The sequence below is a fragment of the Sturnus vulgaris genome, chromosome 6 (assembly GCF_052056855.1).
Source record: "Sturnus vulgaris isolate bStuVul1 chromosome 6, bStuVul1.hap1, whole genome shotgun sequence".
Classification (NCBI taxonomy): domain Eukaryota; kingdom Metazoa; phylum Chordata; class Aves; order Passeriformes; family Sturnidae; genus Sturnus; species Sturnus vulgaris.
In genome coordinates, this window is record NC_142248.1 from 37,949,879 (window position 1) to 37,967,647 (window position 17,769).

A 17,769-nucleotide genomic window follows, 5' to 3' on the forward strand; every position below is an offset into this window, starting at 1 on the left:
GTAAAATGTTGGTTACAATTCTTTGTAACCCCGTGATGCTAAACAATAAAACAGTAATTTCAGAATTGATGGAAAACAGTAGAGCCAGGTTTTATAGTAGAGTGTAGCATTGGGCTATGCCCTGAGAACCTTCTGTGTGCTAAGCAGGAGGCTGGATGGGCAAACAGCACAGAGCAGAGGGTGTGGGAAGGCTCTGCTCGAATGGCATGGTGCTGAAGTGCCTGCCTCCCTTTTCCTTATCCTCACCCTTGTGAGTCTGGGATGCTTACTAGGGTGTTGTGCCTGAATTCATGGACTTTCCTTGTCGTGCAGTGCTTTGTAAGCCTGCAGTACAAATGCAGCTCTTTTCCCTTGTTCCCAGAATGGGTAAACTTTATATCCTTCCTACCTGCCAGCTGAGAGGATCAGAGTTGAAAGAAGCCTCCTAAAGCAACCTGGAAGCATATTTGGAAAATACAAAAATACAGAAAACTGACAAAATCTATTTCTTCAGTGTCTGTTTTTTGTTTGGTTTTTGGTTGTTTTCTTTTTTAATCTCTCCTTAAACCACAGTGCTTGCTTTCATTGCTGCTCTAATACTTTGCAAGTTAATCTATGAAATGGGAGTAGTTTCTCTTGTGGTTTGGGACTGCTGCAAAGGAGCTGACCTCTGACTGCTGAATTCATTCTTTACTCCTTGGCACGAAATTGCTTGAATTGAACTGTCTGCTGACCTAGCACAGTAGCACTGGATGTGTTTGCATACTTGATTGACATTCTATGATGTTACAGCATTTCTCTCAAAGATTTTGAAATGTGTGGTACTTTCAAAAGTACACATTAAGAAATAGAAGTAAATCTGTGGCAGTGGAGTTGCAATCATTTATTTGGTTTTTACATAATTTGCTTTTAGTTCTGCTTATCTCTCATCAGCCAGTTTTTGGCTCATGTGACTGTGACTGTGACCCTGTATCTCAGGGTGTAACAGCAAAGAAGGGCAGGGGAACAGGGAAATGAAAACTGCATCCTATCAATTAGCACAACACTGATTAGATGACTAATTCTGTACAGGGAATGTGGTTCTGGAGAAATGGTACCCTGCTTTTGCAGAAGACTGATAAATAGGTGCCAGTATCTGTTGCAAAAAGGCCTTGGTTACAGTGCTTGTTCTTGGTGTGCTGCAAGTAGGTCTTTCAATGTAACACCTTGTCCCTGCTAACGAGGGGGTTGGGCAGCAGGAAGATGAGACAGCGAGACTGAAGGTGTCAGTAATGTCTCCTATAAATGTAGTATTCTTAAAAAAAAAGAGGAAGAAACATTCCATTTAAACTGAGTGTGCCAAGAGACAGAGAATTAAACTTGTGTACTGTCTTCTTACCAAAGGTCTATCCAGGAAAATAGCCCAAAAAGCTGTTTCTCTATGCTGATACTATTTTCTGTCTACCAAGTGATTCTCTACTCCTCCACTGAAGTAGAATAAATTACTTAATACAAAGATATTTACAAGAATTGGGATTTGCTGTGGCTCGCGATTTGGCAGTGACTTACTTATGTAGAAAGTGGACAAGGTTGAAAATCAAATTATTTCCCATTATCTTATCAACAAAGCTGGATGATGTTGCCTTCCAAAAATTATAACCTTCTGATACCCAGAGCAGTGTCATTCCCTTTCCTGTTATCTTGCCAACTCCTGACATGGCAAATTCAATGAGTCAATATGAAGGGGCAAGATTTCAAACACTGCTTGCAGAGAAGATGAAAACTTACGGGTTACATGCTTGTTTTGAGACAATTCTGGGATGTTAAAACAAGTCATTAAAGGAACAGCTATTCCTGCTTTTGCAGAGGTTTAGTGCAAAATGAGAAAATATGTGAACTTTAAAAGTATTTCCAAATACTAACTTAGTATTTGGAAAACAAATATTACATGATGTCTGAAGAGTGAACTATTAAGTGAACAATATTTACTTATTAGGAGCACCTTACTGTTCTGTCCCTTAATTGACTTTGACACAGTTAATGCTGCTTTGCTCTTACGTTCAGAACAACAGAAATACTGTAATAAGTATTTGTGAATGATTCAGCCATTTTCTGTTTGAAGAAGGAAATCAAAATTGCTTTTCACTTGCTTCAAATACAGGAGCACTCTCAAATAACATAATTTAAAACCAGCTATGGATATTTCATTCCCTAGTAAATGTCAGAGCCAATATGACTTGCCTATCCCAGATCTCATGACTCAGGAGCAGCTTGTGAGCAGCTGCAGACTCTGCTTTTATGGTGCCACTTCTGCTTAAAGGAGTGCTGCAGTTGCACAGCATTCATCTTTGCATAACTTCACAAAGGTATTCAGAGACTACAGTTTTGATGAGATTTTGCTCATGCTAAAATGAGTGAATATGATTGAAGTTCAGTCTTTCGCTATGTGCTGTTGTATTTTTTTCTTAAATCAAGACTAAACCCATTCTCATTGAGTCTTCCCTCTGTACCTCCTTACTGAAGCGTCTCTTGAGATGAATTATAACATTATATGTTCTCTGCCCTCCTTCTTTTTTATTTTATCCAGTACTTCAGAAGTGGTTGATAACATCATTAGAGTATCTTGAGCAGTGCTAGTTTATATATAGCTGTTTTCTGTGATTCATCAATTCGGTTCTGCAGTCTTAGAAGTAAAATAATTATGTGGCTAAGCAGCTTTTTGGAAGCTGCTTCAAGGACATTGACAAAACCGATCAAAATGCTTTGATGAAATTATTTTAGATCAGGAAATAAATGTTCTTCCATTCTGTTGTTAACATGCAGGATAAAACTATAATCTATTGTAACATGTCTCAAAATGCATACAAATTTTTACATATATAAAAAATCTAATTTAAAAAAAACCCAGGAAATAGAAATATTATTCGTATAGATAACATAGAGTATCTTTTTATATGTGTGTATCTTTATTATGATGTAATGCTTTTCTGATTCTAGCCTAAAGGAACAATAACTAAAAATAAAATAGAAAAATAGTATAGACTAATTTAGATTATTAAAGAGTAGAGCTTGATCAAAAGGTAAAAGTCTTTAAATTGCTTTCAAAGGTCCCCCCAAGTTGAACTGTTTTAGAATAATTCTTTGAACATTTCAGCTTTGATTTCTGGTACCTTCTGAAAAAGATGCTGGGGCAAAATCTGATCTTGAGAAACTCTTCCCACAGTTTAAAAACCAGCCTTAAAAGCCACCTTCTCAGATTTACATTAAGGCACCTATCAGATAAACAACTTTATCTGAAGAAATTAAAGGAAACAGAACAAATATTTGTAATGAGTGTCTAATCATCTACTCGTAAATAATCAGCCTTACTCTAAAAATGGAGACATTTTATTGTCACTGCCTTAATTGCTGCTCTTTGCTCATTTGTAACCAAATTTCATAGAGAATGGAATTGAAAAAGTGATGTTATTAACTCCAGAGGTCTGTTTAAATATCCACATAGCTTGTCTGAACTACGGAGTCCAAGGGGTTTGTTTAAGGAAACATTTGGCTACTGCATAAAACTTTGATTCTCAGAGTCTCAGCAGGTGACCACTGCTTGGCTTAGTTTGCATAAAATTGTCACCTGCATTTTGTGTGTTTCAAGTTAGAGAAACTTTTGCTTTATTGTTCTTCCCATAAACATCCTGGTAATTGTGTCTCTGTACTTTAAGCTTGATATTACAGGTAAGAGAAGTTCTTATAGATAGTAGAAAGTACTGATATAGGAGGAGCTATTTTTTTCTTGCATACAGACTAACAAAAACTAAATTAAGGCTGTTCATACTTTCACAGTAATTCAGAAATTATTAAAACTACAAAGCAAATGGTAGTCTAAAAATACCATTTAAAATTTAGGCAAATTATCTGTAATTCTGAAAAATCAATACAGGATAGGTTTAACTTCTTGGCATTACCTTACATTGAACATATGTCAAGAAAAGGTAAGGAGTTGGTTGTGCCTTACAGATGAATGTTGACTTGCTAGAAGTGATTGTCATCATCTTTGTTTTGTTTCCTTTATGTACATAAAATTCTGCTTACCTCACAGAACATTTAATGTGGATCTGGGGACTCTCTTCTTCTTCATCTGCCTTGCTTTTGCATTTCTCAGTGAGACTGCTGTTGTTACTAAGGCCAGTTCTGCATTAAGTGGTACTTAGAGGAGGAAGTGGTGAGCAGTCCTCAAGATCAGATTTTGCCAGTAAGCTGAAATGTAGGAAGGGTTTGTTTGAAATTATCTTGAATATTTAGAGGGGAAGGAATTTTTTCTGTTGAAAATGCTTTATAACTTCAGATTCATCTATGCTACTTTTAACATCTTTGTCATGGAACTCTCTTCTTCCTAGTGCAATATCTACATGCCTGTTCTTTCCAAGTGCAATGGTTTTCACTAGCTCAGACCAGCTTGCTTTGCTCAGCCATTGCACAGACAGCTGAGTTACCATGAGTTCTGTTCTGGAGCACTAAGATGAGATTCAGAGGAAGTATCTTTTATCAACCAAAGTCTGATTAAGTTGGAAAAGTAATACACTCATTCGGCCTGTTTCTCTGTAGACCAGACTAACTAGTCTGTTGTTCTATATATCTTCACTCATGTGAGGCCTCTGGAGACATTAATAGGGAGAAGATTTTCCTGGAGGACTGCACTTTTCAAGATGATGTAGAGAGAAAAGCTGTTTGGCAGTAGTAAGAGCAGCTGTCTCAAGGTGGGTTGCAAATAAGTATAGGAGATCAAAGCTTCTGCAGCTGTGTCTTTTGTTTAGCTGATTTAGAATGCCATAATGTTTAAGTTCAAGTCTGTGCTATTCTTCACAGGCATGCCTATCTTAAGTAATTGTAAGTTATATAAAAGGTGCTTTTAGAGACTGAAAAAATGCAATTTCAGCATTTGTTCTGAAGTTGCCTCACACTGATTCCATTGCTGAGCATAGTGCTTATTATCTTCCTCCTTGTTGCTAGTTAAGAGAAGTGCTGTCACTATATTTCACTGTATTTTGCTGCTTTGGAGTCTTAGCCTTCTGATAGTTGTTTTAAGGCACTGCTATCGCCGTGTTCAGAAAAGCGTGCGTGTGGCCTGTCATGGGAGATAGCAGTTCTTATCAGCACCAGAAGCTTCAGATCGCAGAAAGTGCCCAAACTGCAGTACACCCAGAAAATTCAGTAGGCAATCTTCCCATGTCCTTCTAAAATGTGATCTCAAGGTGGTGTATTTGCTTTTTGACAGGACTGGTTACATTTAAAACAATTGTGGGAAAGACAACCTTCAGTTTTCATACTTCAGTTTGGTAATTACTTGGCACTTCCTCGTACCTGCAACTCTTCCAGTATTCCCGTATTTTGGTTAGTTAACACAGAATTAGACATTTAATTATTCTTCAGAGAGATGAGGAAATATATTTAACATTCAGTTGGGCAAATAAAGTAACCACAACTATCATTAACTATTGAGAGTTTTTTCAGAGTTATTCTATTCAAAAATGAAAGCACCATGGTATAAAATTCATGGTTAGAGGATGATCATCATGATTTGGCAGGTACGAGCTGTGGTTGCACAGAATAAGGAGAGACACCCTGGGATATCTGCTGGACACATCAGACCGTTTGACCTTGAATTAGGAGCTTGAAGGCCCCTCCCTATAACCCCCAAAAACGCTTTCTCTCCTTGGTAAGGTATTTAAGTTTCAAAAACTAAAGAGGCCCACTTTACAGGCATAGGCTGCATGACAGGGTATTTTGCTGATGCTCATTAAATGTGTGTTTATAAAAAAAAATAATAAAAGCCTTGGTTACTCAGCTTTGCTTATACAAGGTTTTTATTACCTAGTGTTTAAATTATATTCTGTGTCCTGGGAATTTAAACTTAGTGTTTACTTAACACACATTTCTGTAAATAATTAATTCTTATTCTCCTAACAGTTCAGTTCATCAGTATGTTATTAAATATACCTGTAGTGGTAATTACAGAGGGCTTATCTCCTACATTACAATTTATAATCTTAGTTATGAAACAGTGTGACCAGAAGACAATTGGCAAACCTGAGTAGGCCTGAAGTATGTGTGGTCTCTAAAGTGGTTATATGAAATTTAAATTATTTATTTTTTTAATTACTTCTAAGGTACTTTTAAGTACTCAGGTGTACTAAGTAGTTTTAAAGTATTTTATGGTTCTGTTGAGAACATGTTGAGTAGTTGCATAGGTTTGGTTTGATCTTTTCTATTAATTAATACCATGTATTGTTGTCTTTTCCATGTGTTTTCAAGAAAAAACGCTGGAATAAAAAATTTAGAGCTAACAGAAGGGAGAGGTCAAGGGATTTACTCCTTGGCTTTGCTTTGTCTTTCAGATGGTGCTAGTCATAGACAAGAGATATCTCCTTGGTTGGAAATACCCAACTAAGACCTTTGTCCCTTTTATTCACTAAAAAAGTGAATAGAAAGTGGTGCAAAGGGTCCTATTGTTGGTCTAAGGCTTCTGAGGAAAATAATGCTCCAGTTTTACAGACAATAAATAGTTAATTTTTCTGACAATTTATTGCCAGCTTTAAAGACTGTGTACACGTGGCATAAAGGAAGACCAGACATAGATTCATTTTTCCTGCTCCTGTATATTGCCTTGAACTTCTCTGCAGAGAAAAAGGCAGCACTTAATTTAGCAAACTAATGATGAAAGGGCTTTACAACCTTCATTTAAATGGACTTCAGAAAATAACGTGTAAATAGGTCTATACTGGGAGACAGTCTCTCTAAGTTGCATTCTTTGTTTGTTATCCTCACTAGGAGGGTCTGGATGCTGTTAGTCATGGAAACAGGTTAGTCTGATACACTCGTAATGCTCAAAAGTGTGAGAAGTATCCCTGATGTGACCTTCTTACAGCCTGGCCTGGACCAGCTGAAGGTGTTTCTGATTTGTCTTTTGAAGCAAGGAGAACATTTGTCCTGAATGTAGCCACCAACCTCTTACAGAAAGGACTGGGCTCAGACAGACTGATAATGTTATGTTTAGTCTTCCTTATCCTGGGTATTTGTAGCAGAACAGAGATAATGGAGGTTTGCTGGTACATGGACTCTGTGCTCCTGAAAAGTGACGTGGAAAATGTTCTGGTAACTTTTTGTGTGTGCGTGTGTTTGTCCTTTCTTCTTTGACAAGGAACTTTAACCATTTGAGTTCACCTGTGACCAATAAGACAAAAATTCTGAGTGTTATGTAGGGGAGAGTGTGTGGGGGAATGTGTTAGTTTTTACTTTGGATTTTGTTTAATACTATTGTGTAAGTTAAATTCTTACACTGAAACTTACTTCTCTGTGGTTTGCAGAAAGAATCCTTACACAGAATTATAAAGCTAATGGAGACAACTTGATAACTTAAATGTATTTAGCATAGACATTGTTTCTTGATATAATTTAACAATTTGCCAGTTATGTGATTACTTCAACGTTATTTCATTTTATCAACACTGTTTTCACAATAGACATGTGGCAAGCTGGTTTTCATTGTTTTTATTTGTAGCAGGCAACAAATAGATCCACAGCTCTAAGTATATTGCTTTAATGTTGAGAAGGACATAGTTGGTAGTGTTGCAGTCCAATTGCAGTTGCAATTCCTCAAATCAAAAGACAGAAAGTGACTGGGGTGTTTGTAGCCAAGGCCCAAGACCAGAGGATGGGGAATCTGCATTCAGATCTGACTAGTTGAAACAGTCACACTTGGGAGAATTTTAGAGTTTAGAAATATTTGGCAACCCTCGTAGTAGAAAAACAACGTTCCACAATTTTTTATCAAAAAGCACTGGATCCATGAATGATCTGTAACACGTTGATCTCTCACAGTGGTGATTATATTGTGGATAAAGGTATACACAGAGTTTGGTGCATCAGAGCAGGAAGGCTGCGGGACTGCTACAAGGCTCTTTAAAATTCCAGATTCTCCAGTAAATTACAAATAGGACATGTTTCACAGTCAAGGTTTATAAATCTCATGAATGCTGTTGGAAGTTAAACCAGCTGAGTAAGGGCTACGCTGAAAATTTATCAATTTTCGTGGTTATCAGTCTCTGAAACGTTATCAGCAGATTTATGAATTTGCAGAGATCTCTCTCTTTAGTGCTGTGAGAGAACTCTATTTAACCTTTAACTGCAGCTGTAGAGATTTTCTTGTTAAGTAACTTATAAAATACTTAAAGCATGCTTATGGTAATTAAAACGTCTTGAAAATGGGAGATAATGTCAGCATGATTGTTCTAAGAAAATAGTACATTATGTCAAGAAAATTTAAAATTAATTTTATCCACCTTACTGTGGTAGCCATGAGAGTACCTTCTTGTTGTAGATAGCTGCTTTCTAGGTAAAAAATAATCCAGAAGTCAAACGTTTACAACAGACTCTAAGAATTGCCTGTATTTGTTTCCAGTGGCTTGTCCCTGGTTTGTGCCAAAAGCTGCTGTATATAATGATGTCACTATGTGTCCTGTCAGTTGTGTCCTTTACTGGCTGTTCCACAGCAGAAAGCTGGGGATAGAGGAATTGCCTGGATCCTTTGCAATAGGAGTGAGAGGATTGTTTTATTGATGAGAGGTTATCAGAAAGAGCTGAGTAGCCTGAGAAGGAAGAGAAGCTGGAAGTGAAATACCCAGAGAAGTTGGGAAACTTAAGGATGAAATGAGCTCACTTAGAAAAGCAGAGAATGAGAAGAATATTTGGCCAAACTTTTAAACACACTATTTTGAATTTGATGATTATCATTTGTTTCTTAGATGTGTTGGTCATGCTGAATAGGGTAGAAGTAATTGCTTTGATTACACTTGAGCCTGCAGTGGCATCAGGAGCAATTAAGCTGAGATTCTTGCAACTCCTTTTGTGGCTCTCCTTTTGGATGTTTCCTCTGCTTTTCTTAGCTTCCACTACCTGTAAATCTGTAATAATCTGTAAAAATCTGTAATAATGTAATAATAATAACAATGTAATAGTCTGTAAAAATCTATAGTAATGCACAGGTAGTAGGCAGTAGGTTTAAGCACTTGGTAAGTCTTTTTGGATGGAAATACTCCTCCAGCTCTTCCTCAGAGAATTCTCTTGTAGACAAATGACAGTAGAAGAGGGACGTGGGATCCTGATATACGAGACTGGGGAGCAAGGTGCACAAATCCCAACAGATTAGCAACAAAAGTCCCACCAAGGTGTCAGGCACAGTTTGGGACAAGCCCTGGCTGGAACATCAAGTGTATTGCAGAGCACAGACACTGTCAGCTTGTGGTGTGAAGGACATGAGGGAAAGGTGACAGAAAGTCCTGAATCTGGGGAAGATGTGGCTATTTAGAAGAACATGGTAAGAAGGAGATAAGTGGATTTAAAAAATAAAATGTAAAAAAAAAAAATCAAAGGCAAAGGTCTCCTGTTGATGCAGTACTTCAGCTTGCACAAGTTAATGGCTGCCCAGCTCCCTTGTGTGAAAACATGGGACTGCAAGAGCAGAAGTGTGACCAGGGATGTGATGGAGCAGGAAGCTGCACAGGAGTGAGGCACTGCCCCATGGCAGCGGTGTGGGGAGTGAGAGCCAAGGTGGCTGTAGAAAGAAGCAAATAAGAAATGGAGGGGGGAAATGGAAACTGGGCCAGGAGTAAGGATCACTCCCAGCAAAGGGGCAGAAAATCCAAATTGGAAAATGTGTGGGGTTTGGGGGTGTTCTTAGTGTGGTTTGGGTGTTTGATGGGTTGTTCAGTTGGTTTTGGATATGTTTGGAGGTTTTTTGGAGTGGTTTGTTGTTTTGGGGTTGGGGGTTTTTTTGTTGGTTGAGGTTTTTGTTCAAGACATTAGTTTAATACCAATCTGAAAGTAGCTAAGCAGCTATGTATTCTATGTAGTCAGTGCTTTTCAAGACAATTAGTGGCTTTACTTTTAAGTGTTCAGACTGCAGCCACTTGTGAATTTACTGTGACCACAGGTAAATACTTGATCAAGCCTCTACCAGCCTCAGGCTTCCAACAGAGGGCGAATACCTAATGAGAAGAAAAACATGAGAAGATAGTCTGTCAAGGGCCTTGAAACCTGAATAGACAGGATTGATTTGGTGATGCAAGTCAGACTTGGTTGTAGCTTGACCCAAGTCAGCACCAGAATTTTAAAAGCAAAACCAAAGCAGGTAACTGTTATGTACACAGAATGCCCATCTGGGACTGGGTTGTGTGCTTATATATACATGCAGATCATGCTTTTGTATCCATTGGTTTATACATACAGAGAGGTACTTGTTCTATTTAGCACTCTGGAAATTGCAGGGAATGCAGTGCTGCTTTGTGAGGAGATGATGCATTTCAGACATCATACTGTCTTCTGCAGTGCTTTTACTAGGCTGGTGTGGAGAAAAACTTTATTTAATATCCATGTTTTTTTCAAAGTACTTGTTTTGCAGGATATTTGCAGTCATCCAACCTGATTGGATGATATATTTTGCTACAAAATCATGATATTATGTCAGTACCACTGATTTTGAACAGTAGTTAAGGCAAATCTCTGTAGAAGCAGGTGGAGTAAGGACATGCCTAGGAGCAGAATGGGGAGTGTTTCACTTGTGTTTGCCAGTGGGTAGTGTTGGGGATCCTCTCCTGCAGGTGTGGCCACTCCAGTACTGCAGTGCTCTGCAGTGAGTTCCATGGCTGTATTCCTGTAGAAAGGAGTACAGGCAAGAAGGCACATCATCATTTCATTGCAAAGAGGAGACATTCAGACTGTAGAAATGGATTGCTTTAGAATATGCTTAGAAATAGAGTGCAGATTTAATAATGTTAGGAAAACTTTCTGTCAGGCAAGAGGAAAATACTGCATTTTGTGTATTTCATTGGAAGAGCTCCCTCTTCCAACTTGCAGTTGAAACTATCTGATAGGAATAGCAGTGGTTAATCCAATACTAACGTTATTAGACTTGAATACTGAACATGAAATATGAATGTCATTATCAGTAATGATACATTCATTCATGTTCCTTTTGTACTTACAAAGGGTTCAAGTGCTTATAAAATTGATAATTTTGTACAATAGCACATAAAATATCAGTTACATTTCTCCCTGCCTTTCGTATCTGGTAAATATTTTATTTCTCTTGTGTACATCTGTGAAAAACAAATGCTACAATAGTACAAAGATACAGTAGTACAAAGTTTAAATACTGTGCTTAATTTTTATAGCCAGTAGGAATCAACTTGGTCAGCATTCATTCAAGTCCAAATGATCAGATGTTGTGGGCAATTGATAGCAAATGGAATGTCCACGTACGAGTTGGAATTACAGATGAAATGCCTGTAGGTACTGACTGGGAACATGTACCAGGTAAAAATCAATACATCAATTCCTTCTTGTTTCTGCCATTTTTCTCAGTGTTTTTTTTTTTCTTTTTTTTCTTTTTACATTGTAAGTTGGATAGTAATGATTTTCTTTTTTTTTTTTTTTTTTTGCAATCAAGTGTTTGATAAGGGTTATCTTTTAAAGAAGACCTTGGTTTTACGTAAAAACATTGAGTAGTTAACTGGGAGAAATATGATGTTTTAAAATTAATTTCTGTTGTGTTATTTCAGGCTGCTGCCACTTAATTAGTAAGTGGTACAGTTCCCTTTCAGTTAAAACTAAAGCAGAATTCCTAAGCAGCAGGGAGACTCTTGTGCTGTGGGGTTTGTTATTTAATTGTGATATCACATGAGGTTTCTACCTAGATGTGGGTAACAAAAACTATTTTGCACATCTTTCTACTAATCCTGCATGCTGGATATGTTGTAGGTTATGTAATGACACTTTTGCCTTGTCTTTAAATAAAACTAAATTTTATTTGTTTCCTTCTAAATAATTCTGCATTGATGCTGTGTGCTTTTTAAAGATTTGTCACTGCATTAACTCACGGCACTTAGTTGCAGAGTCCTCTTGTGAAGAGAGGGCAAGAGTCCACAATATCTGTAATGTTAACCATTTTTAGACAAATTAAGATTGTGATTGTTGGTTTATTTCCCATGTGGTAGCCACATACAGTGAGGGCTCCAAAAGCATGTTTTGAAAGTCCTCTAATTGGATGTTGTTTGTGGATGTGGCCACATAACAAATTATATCCATGCTGGGATAACCCTTATGGTCAATGGATGCAGGGAGTACCAAGTCTGCAGTTAGAAAGCTTTTTTGTTCACCAGTGCTTCATGTAAGAATATATAAAAACTATTATAGTCTTAATGTCTGCTCTCAGAGTACTTCCTGCAAGTGTATTTAGTGTCTAGGAAAGGCTGATTATTCCCTCCTCATGTCCAATTCCCTGTAGGTTTGCAGGCCTGCCAGCTGGCTCTAAGCACCAGGACTGTGTGGGCACGCTGCCCCAACGGAGACGTCGCGCGCCGGTACGGCATCACTGACAAGAATCCTGCGGGGGACTACTGGAAGAAGATTCCTGGGAATGTCTCACGTTTAACAGGCAAGTTGGTTCTGCGTGACAGTCTGTCCAAAATATTGTGATGTCTGCTTTGAGTTCTACCTGATGGTGCTCAAGCTGACCATATGCAGGGAGAGCTGCACATACTGTGTTTCACCAAGGGTGTTTTTATCACATTAGTAAAAGCCTTCTCTGGGTATAATTGGGAAAACAGATCCAAATATTATTTATTCAATGTTTAGAATTGGAACTTGCTACTATAATTAAAAGATGGATAATTTATGCTTTGCAGTGACCCCTCTAGATGAACTGTGGGCAATCAGTACTTCAGGATCTCTGCTCCAGCGCCTCACTAAGACCTTTAGCCATTCCCATAGTTTGCAGAAAAATAATGACACCTCTGTTCTGCTTCACCCTGATGATTTGGAAGATGAATGGGAAGTGATATGAAGTCTGTCAAGCTTGTGAAGCAGTGAAAAAAACAGGACGACAGAATTTCTGTAATGTATGTACAGAATATGGGATCTAAAAGCCACTCATTGGACCTGTGATATTAGCACTTTTGTATTGGAAAACTGACCTGTTAAATAGCCCCCAAGCTGTGAGTTTTGATGTTTGTTACATATCTTTTGGGAGACTCTTTAGGTGTGGCATACTGCAATTGTTATACCGTACTACTGTAGAAGCTCCTTTGGAAATATAACTCTTTAAGTTAACCTTACTAGCAATGAAAGTGAATACTTCACAACAGCATGCAACTAATGTACTGATTTTGAGAAGGAATTCTGTTGCATTAAATATTTCTCTACAGTGGAAACATTAAACATTTCTCAATTTCTTCTTGTATTTGAAACTCCATACCATACTAATGGGATCACTCCCTGACTCTTGTACATATATTTAGAATTATTTTTCCTTGCAGCATGGAAGAAAATATGCTGAAGTATTTCTTAATAAGATCTGAGAACATCATGATTACACAGTATTGTTAGAATTAACTGAGTTTGATCCATTTCCGTATAAATAATTGCAAGGCTATACTAACCTTCCATTTCCAGAAATTTTGTTCATAATTTGGGCTTCATTCACAAGGTAGAGATTTGGATTACACCTAATATGAGGGGGACTTTTGCCCATTTCCATAGCCATCAGGAAGCTGACAGAGCTTTGAGGCTGAGTCCCAGTTTGAAATAAGAAGAGGTCACTTGTTGGGTTTGTAGTACAAAGCAGGAATGTACAAGGCAGCTTTCATAATTCCTGTTGTGCTGTATTTGTGCCTCCAGCCAGTGCTTTAACATTTGGACTCATATTGTTTTGAGTACCAAACTTAGAAGTATTAAGAATAAAATGGTAATTGATAGAATTACCTATATATCCCATTAAAAATTGTGATATTGTGAGAAAATACTTAACAATATTCTTATTTTTAGCTATGTTAGCTAAATTTTGAAGTGTCTTATACTTAACAGATATTGCAACAGAAGTATGTGATGAACTGGGAAGTAACCTAAGTTAATCATTGCAGTTTATTTTTCTTTATACTAAATCTTCTTTGAAAGATACCTCATCTTTTTTAAGCAATAGAACTGTACATGAGAGAACCTGAGTTCAGTATGTAGGCGGAGGAGTTATTTTGTGTTTGTTTTAAGCTTCTAAATCATCAGAATGTTTTAAGCAGCTGCTAACCAATACTGTAAAAGAGCCAGCTTCAGGAAAGGCCAAGAGTTGAAAAGTGGGGATGTTTCTGTTTTCAGAACTTAACACAAATGGAAAAGGATGTGTTTTCTTTTTAACCTTTGTTGTCTTTCAGAATAGTTCATGCTTGTGCTGCACTGAACTTGGAACAAACATGGTGCAAGGTGAGAACTGGTGGAGAGAGAACCAAGTTATGTCATTTTTTTTTTTAGTAGCACATTTGGTATTGGCTGTCAGTTCTCAGTTGAATCTCAGTCCTACAGGAAGGACAGATTTATTTCCCTTTTACAGATGATATGTCTGTTTCTTTGCTAGCTCATCTCCATACAGAGATTACCCCAGAGATATTCTTTTAGCCTGTCTGGAAGTGGATGGTAATGGAATCAGCTTGTGAAGTAGCCCAGTCTGCTTTATGCAAGCATAGCTTGGTGTCTTGAGGACCCCAAAGAAGCTGAAATTCAGCTTAAAAATATCTTATGGCAACTCCCAAGTCAATCACTTTGGAGAAAACATGAGAAAGAACAACTTCCTGTGAGCTCCAAGCACCAAATGCTCAAGTACAATGGCATTATTTAATAGTGACACTTTTGTATTACATTTTTCAAAGTCATCTTAGTAATGGTTTGAGCTTGCTAGTTGTTTATTTACTGTACAATAATGTTCCTTGCTATGGTCGTTAATATTCAGTTGGTGTCAGGAGCTCTTACAGACTACTTTTTAGGGTAGTTTCAACAAAATTAGGATGGGTTTTTTTACTTTTATTTCTGTATTTAGGTTTTTGGTTTTGTTTGTGCTTTAAGACAAGTGCAATAAATTAGATTTTTAAGAAATAAATTACTGTGGTAAGACTCATCTTTTGTGTGATTTACAAGAGAATTCTCTATGTCTGGCAATTGTGAAGGACTGTGCTTATGAAATCCTTCCCTAATGTTCCCCCAGACAACATGGTAATGACAATGTAAGGACCTGGATGCTGTGAAGTTTGTTTTTGTTTTTTTTAATTGTGACAGGTGTGTCAAGCCAGCAAAATGTTCATCATTCAAGCAAAGACAAACACGTCTCATATTTGAATATTAAGCTTGTTGCCTCCATATTAAGATAGTCTTGCTGTAATAGAAGTAAACAAATTTCTTTCCTTACATGCTGAACAAAAACTGCATGTTGAATATTTTAGCTCTCAGTGAAAAATATGCATTTGTGGTTCCAGCTAGAATATGGTCCAGCAGAAAATGGTGATTGTACCACGTGTGCTGTAACTGCACCCTTCCTTGAATTATTCATTATCTGAGGACTTCCTGTGTTTCTGGCATTTTGCTGGAACTGCAGCTGGGGCTTAAAAGAGAACACCTTGGCTTGGCTTCCCAAAGGAGAGAGCTGTTTCCTGAGTCGGGACCTGGGTAACTTCACACACGAGAACATAACAGTGATTAATGAGGCTTCTGACTCCTAAACACACTTCCAGCCCCAGGAATCCTGTTCAGATTCAGATGGCAGCGTCCTTGCTAATTATCATAGCTTTTATCTTGACTAACTGGTTCAGCTGCTTCTCTGACTCCTGCAGGGAAATAGTAGTCTCCTTACAGCACTGGCTCCTTGCTATTATGCAGGAGTAATCCTGATGTCACAGCTTAAGGAAGATGACCATGATGAGTTGTTGTGAAACCAGCCATCTTACATAGATGAGAAACTCCTGGTTTTGTCTTGCAGCAATAAAAATAAATAGGGTCATGTTAAATGGTACAGAGAAAATCTTTCACTAACAAGTGTCAAAACATATTAATTCCTTAGTTAAGATAGTAGAACTGTTTATATGAAACAGTGCTACTACTAGGAAAATTATAATGAGAAACAATTAGGAACTTGAGTCATTGTCTAAACAGCTTCATTTGTGCAGGTACAAAGTTTCACATGTCTTCAGCCTTCATTACCTGTTCAAAGAAATGGAATAGACTAGGATCCCCCTTCTGCCCACACACTTGTGAACATCAGAACCCCATAACTCCTCTACATTACTTTTCAATAGATGAGTTCTGCCAAGCATTTCAAAGGCACTTATGGGTTATTTTAGACCCATGTGACATTCTGGTTTATATTTTTGTTTTTCTCTTGAAACTCCCTCTAGGAGTTTTAAGAGTGAGCTTTTGCTAGTTGTTTCAGGTAGCTCTGGGTAGATTTCAAGGAATAACCTTGATACACCTTTTCAGTAAATGCTGTTCTGAGTATAAAGACTTGAAGTTCAAGTGTTTGTTTGCCTGTGGCTTTGCCTAGTTAATTAGCAATTAGTGAAGTGTAAATTGTTTATGAAGGTATGGAGTTCTTCTCATTACTTTGGTGTCCAGATTTCAGACTAATTGGCCTTGTCTACATCCCATCCCTACTGTCAGGAGTAGAGAGGTAAGACTGGATTGAGGATTTCCAGCTGTAAAAAGCGAGATGCAAGCTTTTTTCCTCTTGCAGCCTTCCTGAAAGCCAAAGTTACATGTTGGAAACAGTGTTATGGTGGCAAGTAGCCAGCAAAAAAGCTGATGGGTCCTGTGCCCAACAAAGTAGATCACCCTGATTTTTTTGATGAGTTATCGTACTTAACCACTCTCCCGTCAGCAGGGCAGAAGAGAACTTGTAATATATAGTACTAGATTTTATTTACTGGAAAGTGGAAGTTGAGTTGCAGTCATTATCTTTTGTGAATTACTACAACCAGAGCTTCACCAATAAAGATTAAAATGTTTGGATGAATGAAGTTATCTCCCTAGCCTGCTGAATGGCAATATCTGGGTTTATCAGTTATGGATTTCTCACTGCTTGAAGTTGAGATGGGAAGTGAGGTTTGGGTTCAGTGCAGGAAATGTTTTAGAATGTCCTGTGGCTGGTATCACATTAGAAGCTGAAATTACCATAATGATTCCTTTGGTCTTTGAGTCTACCTGACTTGAAACCTATTTAAATATATCTCTTAAATTATTATATTAGCCATAAGGTTAAAATCATACTTGATGCTAGTGGAAGAAAAAGAAGCATAGAAAAAGTAAACATCTGTTTGAGAATCTTTGTGTTCTTATGGATAGTGGACTTTTTATATATGTATATGCACATACATAAAAGATTTTATTTCTGTTCTGTAAAAGCTAATAACAATGATAATAAAATACCAAAAAGTACTAAATCTGCCAAACTGAAAAATGCCCTTTCCATTTTGGCCCTCAGAAATTACTTCTAAATACAGGGATTTTTATAGCCTGTGATTCTGATAGAGGAATTGAATAGTACACAGCTGAATATCACTGAGTAAAACTGCAGTTGCGAATTAATCTTTCAAACATTATTCACTATTTCTGATACTGAAGAAACCAGTGACTTGTTTTTCAATTTTAATATACTTTTCTCATAACCTTAACTGAGATACACTTAGAGCAGATAAAGGAAGGAGAGTTCCATTTGCAACACTTGTGTTTTGAATCTCATATCCAGAGAAAAATGTACCTGAAGATGTGTCCAGAATTTAATAGCATCCTGTGCTTACCATCTTGGGTTTGCACAAGTGACTGTGCTTTATTTGTATTCAGTGAACCTGCTGTCTAATCAGTGTGGGGAGCTTTTGCTGAGAGCTTTCTGCTGTTAAGGGTGTGCAGAGCTATCTTGTGTATGGAATGGAGAAGTGACACAGGTGTTAACATCTC

At 37.5% G+C, this 17,769-nt stretch overlaps 1 protein-coding gene and 1 long non-coding RNA gene across 3 annotated transcripts in view; both read left to right on the forward strand.

Annotated features, from left to right (window-relative positions):
- TECPR2 (tectonin beta-propeller repeat containing 2) overlaps positions 1–14,926 on the forward strand; it is a 42,039-nt gene extending 27,113 nt beyond the window's left edge. For both annotated transcript variants that reach the window (XM_088166269.1, XM_088166268.1), the window contains exons 18-20: positions 11,178–11,319; positions 12,290–12,439; positions 12,690–14,926. In XM_088166269.1, coding sequence (XP_088022395.1) covers positions 11,178–11,319; positions 12,290–12,439; positions 12,690–12,847 — 450 coding nt within the window. In that variant the 3' untranslated portion in view covers positions 12,848–14,926. The remainder of the gene's footprint in view (positions 1–11,177; positions 11,320–12,289; positions 12,440–12,689) is intronic.
- On the forward strand, positions 7–9,962 carry LOC148223435 (uncharacterized). The gene is made up of 2 exons (XR_015804253.1): positions 7–4,706; positions 5,535–9,962. It is a non-coding gene; the product is annotated as an uncharacterized LOC148223435 (long non-coding RNA).
- Positions 14,927–17,769: the final 2,843 nt, after the last annotated feature.